Source organism: Perca fluviatilis, chromosome 6 (genome assembly GCF_010015445.1).
Source record: "Perca fluviatilis chromosome 6, GENO_Pfluv_1.0, whole genome shotgun sequence".
Taxonomy (NCBI): Eukaryota; Metazoa; Chordata; class Actinopteri; order Perciformes; family Percidae; genus Perca; species Perca fluviatilis.
Window position 1 is genome coordinate 14,594,044 of NC_053117.1, and position 6,022 is coordinate 14,600,065.

At 41.8% G+C, this 6,022-nt stretch overlaps 1 protein-coding gene across 4 annotated transcripts in view; it reads right to left on the reverse strand.

Moving 5' to 3' along the window:
- Positions 1-5,099, reverse strand: part of ak8 (adenylate kinase 8) — a 17,059-nt gene extending 11,960 nt beyond the window's left edge. For 2 of the 4 annotated variants that reach the window (XM_039804331.1, XM_039804333.1), the window contains exons 1-6: positions 5,003-5,099; positions 4,213-4,359; positions 3,942-4,026; positions 3,511-3,560; positions 3,071-3,181; positions 1,916-1,984 (exon numbers count right to left, since the gene is read on the reverse strand). In XM_039804331.1, coding sequence (XP_039660265.1) covers positions 1,916-1,984; positions 3,071-3,181; positions 3,511-3,560; positions 3,942-4,026; positions 4,213-4,359; positions 5,003-5,062 — 522 coding nt within the window. In that variant the 5' untranslated portion in view covers positions 5,063-5,099. The other 2 variants (XM_039804330.1, XM_039804332.1) reach the window with 2 other exon arrangements.
- Between the last annotated feature and the right edge of the window lie 923 nt (positions 5,100-6,022).

A 6,022-nucleotide genomic window follows, 5' to 3' on the forward strand; every position in this document is an offset into this window, starting at 1 on the left:
CTGGGGGCCTGCAGACCCTCATCTACTGTAGGTACGTAAGTACCTCATTAGTCTTGCAATGCCAGAACTTCCTCCACAGCGCTGCGGAGGAGGGTCTGGCTAGTCCACACAGCATTCCGGGATGGGAGAAAAAACGTGCTCTGGTTTATTGGCATTTCTTTAAACCAATCACAATCGTCTTGGGCGGCGCTTAGCGCCAGACGGAGCCACGGCGCCTCTGCAAAATAGCCTCGGGAAGGAACTTGTACGTTCAAAAGTTGTTTTTAGTCATGCAACAGAAAACTCAGATTGGACAGATAGTCTAGCTAGCTGTCTGGATTTACCCTGCAGAGATCTGAGGAGCAGTTAACCATAGTCCTCAGAAATCAACCGGAGTTTAAAATTCCAACACAAAGAAAGCGGAAGGTGACGGACATCCATCCGAAATGAGGGACATCTGGCGGAATTTCCAGCAGCACCTGAAGAATGCTGTAAATGAAACATCGTTGATATAGACTAGTACCTCATAAAACCCCACTTCAAAAGATCTAAACTATCCCTTTAAAACCACCTAAATGAACTCTAGACTCTAACTCCTTTAGATTATCATGTTGCTACACAGGTTTCCCCTCTAGTTGTATTTTTCTACAGTGTACCAGCCGAGCATTTAGTGTGAAGATATTTGAACAGAGGCCAGACGTTCAATCAGACAGATAAATGCAGTTGTGTTGTTGTTGTTGTTGTGTGAGTGTTGTTGACAGCAGCTTCACTTTCTTTAATTCTCCTAAACTGATCAGAACGCAGCTCTCAGTGTCCTGATGAACGCTGACAGGAAACAGGACGTGATGCTAATGAGGAGCAGCAGAGAGGACGAGCCCGAGTGAAAATAACACGTGTGATGTGACAGCAGCACGTCTGTTTGATCAGCTGATCTCTGGGGAGACACGCCATAACGCTGCTCGGCCTGCTGGGAATCGTAGTACGACACAGCAGCGACCAGAGCGCTAATTATTATCATCACAGCAGCAGATCAGAAACAGAGACAGTCACAGAGAGAGAAAGAAAGGGAGACGGTCACAGAGACAGATCTGATCAGCAACATCTTACTGAGTGATTAAACCATGAACAGCTCTGTCCAGTCTAAGTCTAAAGGCTTATCAGACTTTAAAACTGAACAGGATTTAGTCACAGAGACATCATTCTATCTAACATGTCCACCATCAGCAGTCTAGGCAGACTAAGTCATCTAAAGCCCGAGACACACCAAGCCGATAATCGGCTGTGGGACAGTCTGGCGAGGTCAGTGACTCGAGTCCCGGAAACGAGGACCGGGACTAGAGTCTCTCAAAATCTGACGAAAATCTTTTAAACTGACCTTTGTCAATCTGAAATGAAGACAAATTCAGCAACTGCATGGCCTATTTCTCGCTTAGAATGTTTTCACAAACATGTTTCGGTGAACTATTTTAGTACAATATGAGATCGTATTCTGACCAAGCCGCCATGACAGTCTGTCTTTGAATTTCCAGAGAAACCAGACCCACATGACGCGTTCGTCCAATCAGCTGCCGGTTTTCATTTTTGGGCGACAATACAGATTAGCGCCGCCTGCTGTTATGGAGACCTTGGATAACGTTAAATTGTGTTGATGCAAAAGTTAGGTTAAAATTCTGTTTATTTTCTTGCTTTGGGGCATTTAATTAATATATAATTAATTTAGCCTGTTAGGTAGTAATAGATGACAGGGTCAACATCTTATTCCAATGCCGAGTATTTCCCAGCAGCTTCTGAGTCAGGATCAACACAGAAGTCTGATTGAGAGGAAGTCCAGAAAAGCACTTTACAAATTAAATGTATTGTTATTATTATTATTATTATTAAGGAGGAGGCTGTGATCGTTGACGCGGTGCTGTTGGAGGTCTGAACACAATCTTACCCTGTTGAAGCAGTCGATCTCATTCAGTCTCTGTTGGACCAGTCTGACCAGCAGCTCAGCAGGAAGCTCCTGAACACACACACACACACACACACACACACACACACACACACACACACACACACACACACACACACACACACACACACACACACACACACACACACACACACACACACACACACACACACACACACAGTGTTAGTAAATGTCTGTCAGCGGTTCAGACAGAAAAAAGACTGTGTGGGTCTAAAAATGTATGAGGCTGAAGAATAAGTTTCTTTGGGATGACATTTCACTTTCTCTTTCTCTGTGAAAGAAGTATTCAGATCTAGCCTGACGTGGTCATACTCAGATTCTAGTCACTTCCCGACCTCAAATTTTGTGGGCGGGGCTAAGTTCGGCTGGCATCCAGGCTAATTCAGATCCTTTACTGCAGTAAAATTACTGTGAAAATACTCTTCTACAAGTAAAAGTCCTGCATTCAAAACCTTAAGTAAAAGTATGTAACTGCCAAATGTAGTTAAAGTACAAAGTATTGATTGTGCAGTAAAATGTCCCCTGTCAGTGTTTTACTATTATATCTTAGATCATCATATGTTTGTAGCGTCGTCCTGTAAGAACCATGTATCTCTAAAAAACAGCTTTGTGACGATGCATTTTCTAGCCAATCCAAGAGGCTTTTTTAAAAGAGTTTATTTAGCTTAAAGTTAGGAGAATTTTCTCAACACATAAGGAAAACTTCATTCTTCAGTTCATCACAAACATTCAAAATCAACACATCTGGAGATACATGGTTTTTACTGGACAGGAAGGGGATGGAAAACTCAAGTAAAGTACAAGTACCTTGAATTTGTACTTAAGTACAGTACTTGAGTAAATGCACTTTGTTACATTCCGCCACTGTTCTTAGTTCATCCTGGTTGGAAGCACAGACTGGCACTAGTGACTCCTGCTGGTTGGCCGAGGCTCCTGTATGTACACTCTATGGAATGGAATGTAAGCATGAGAAGGTCTGGACATCCACAGAGGGAGAGTGAAACTTTGATTAATCTGCCTTTGATCAGCTGTTTTAGGGGTCTACATGACATCACAGCCTGACAGCAGTGTGTTGGCTGTGTGTGTGTGTGCGTGTGTGTGTGTGTGTGTGTGTACCTGCTCTTTGAGTATGTATTGGCGTGCCTGTACACTCAGCTCTGATTGGCCCTCTAGTAAACTGTGCATGGACACATGGACAGCTCTCAGCTCAGCACTCAGCTTTTTGGCCTAAAGGACGACAACAACCACAGAAGAAGAAGAAGTGATGACATGAACTGTGTCCTAAGTTTGTTGTTCACTCATCCGCTGCTTCCCTCAGTAGTTTACTCTGAACTCTTCCTGATGCAAAGCTTTACTTCTGACATTTGAGGACAAAGAAGCTGGATGGTAAACTCTCACTGGGTGAGCTCTGAGCTCAGTCTGCACATTGTCAGACTGAACTAACTGTAGTCTGATGTTAGTATGGATTCTTTCTCGTTGGTGCAGCTTACACTGAGAGCTATAATGTTAAACACACTTGATCATCCAAGCAGAGAAAACTGACTTATAAAACTCACCACTGTGTGCTTCCCAACAGCAGGAGGGCCGAGCAGCAGGACCCTGGGAACTGGCAGACAGGCAAAAAGAGAGAAAGACAGACACACACACACACACACACACACACACATACGCACACTGAGACAGACCCATCGACAGACAATGTGGTTCTGTTTCTAAAGACATCTTGATAACAGTAAACTCAACTCAGGACAGACAGGGAGTAGAGTCACAGCTCCATCTAGTGGCCGCAGAAATGTTTGATTCGTCGCTCATCCGTTTTTGATATGGACATGGACAGAGCTTTTAACTTTCAAAGGGACATTTGAACTCGTCACATAGAGACCAAACAGCATCAGGCAGGAGTGTGAGCCCTTATTACTAATAATGTCCCCCCAGATAAGAACTACTGTCTCTCTCCAACAGCTGGACGTCAGGTGTGTTGACTCACTGTCCACGCTGCTTCTCCTCAGCAGACTGATCAGGTAACTGATCGGATCTTCAGGCTGATCAATTACCAGACTGGACAGCATGCTCTGAAACACGCGCACACACACACACACACACACACACACACACACACACACACACACACACACACACACACACACACACACACACACACACACACACACACACACACACACACACACACACAGAGAGAGCCTCAGTGTAGTCTGATGCATTTAACAAGCTAAAACCTGCAGAACGGTCCTTTATACCTGCACCAGGTGGAAGATGTTGTGTTTGTCAGCGTAGACGGACATCTGAGGAGGAACCCTCAGGGGTTTCACAGTCTCATCCATCAGGATGAGGAGGAGGAGGATGGATGGATGGATGAGGATGGCAGACACGGATGCTTTTATTTCCTGAGGACCATGGACACAATACATTTAGAAACTGCAACACATCGCCAAACTGTAAAAACACCAAACTAAAGTTGAAGTTTCCCCACGTTAAGATCCTGAAACTGGATTTAAAATGTACTATTTTGAGATACGTGTACTTAACTTGAGTATTTTTCTGCTACAAACACTTCTACTCCACTAACGTAACATATCATCCGATTCCTTCTCTAACTACACATTCACGTTAACGTTACATCTAGCTAGCTAGCTAATCATTAACATCAACTCCACCTTTACCAGCTCAACACATCAATACAATTATACTTATATATTTATATTATTCTGCATAATGAGCATTTTTACTTTTGGTACTTTAAGTACATTTAGATGAAGATACTCTACCTGTAAGAGTATTTCTACCATAGATATAAAACAGAAATGCTGAAATTTTATATTTAGCTATGAATTCTAACTAGCTACACTGTGAGACAGAAAGAGAAACGGATCTGTCTGCTAGCGTAACATTACCGTGTCAGTCTCTGTTGATTATGGACACAGAGGAAACCGTAGAAACAAACGTTATATGTTTCAAATATTATTACATCGGTAGAAAACTCCTCTAGTTGTAGAGCACATATAGCTAGCTAGCTAAAAACCTTCTTACCTGGTGTTTATTGAGACGGTTGCTAAGAAGCGTTTGCTTGTTGTTAGGGAAAAACGTCATCAGCGCGCGTGCAGGGCGGAACCATAGATATAACGCAGCCTTCACAATAAGAGACATCTGACCTTATATATATATATGTCAATGCATCTGACTGAAGCAAACAAAGGATGTTGGGCTGTAGTTAGTCTGAAATAGCTAGCTAGCTGTAATATGCTATTGAAACTTGTCGTAGAACGAAGAGATATTTTCTGGGTTAAATGGCATGGTTTCATTTAAATAATTTAACATACAGTGGGGTATGTAACAAAGTACATTTTCTCTATGTACTTAAGTACAAATGTAAGGTACTTGTAGGCCTACTTTCCATTTACAGCTACTTTCTTCTACTCCACTCAAAAAGGCAAATATTGAACATATTACTGACTACATTTATCTGACATCTTAGATTACTCTTTTACATTTTAGTTCTTTTTCAGATTACCATTTTACATAAAGGTAACATTTAAGGTTATAAAATTGTTAGAAATTAAACTAGTGATTTTCCCAATCTAGTAGATGTGTAAAGCAGCTCCACAAAAATGATGTCTCCTCTAAACTTCACATTTCATTTCAATAACTTCAAATTATCAATACTGCAATTGTTATAAGTTATAATAGAAAAAAACAGAGAAAAGTCCAGAAAGTGAAAGCAAATGTGTATCACAGTATCAGAACTTAGTTTCTCCTTCTTCTCTCCCATTAATCATCTGGTAACCCCTTGGAGGGGCCCGACCCCTAGGTTGGGAACCACTGGACTAAACTAGAAAACTGTATATAACGTAGTTAAAAGTAGCTCCACCTGGAGCAGCTACAACAGTAACATGGTGCTCGAACATTGATGCCTCAGTATTAACTATCTAAATCTAATAATGTCACATAGAATCAGATAGTCACAGACAGAAAGACATTTTACTGCACTGCATTTACTGTTTACTGCATGAAGCTGAGAATAATTCTGTACTTTAACTACATGAAGCTCAT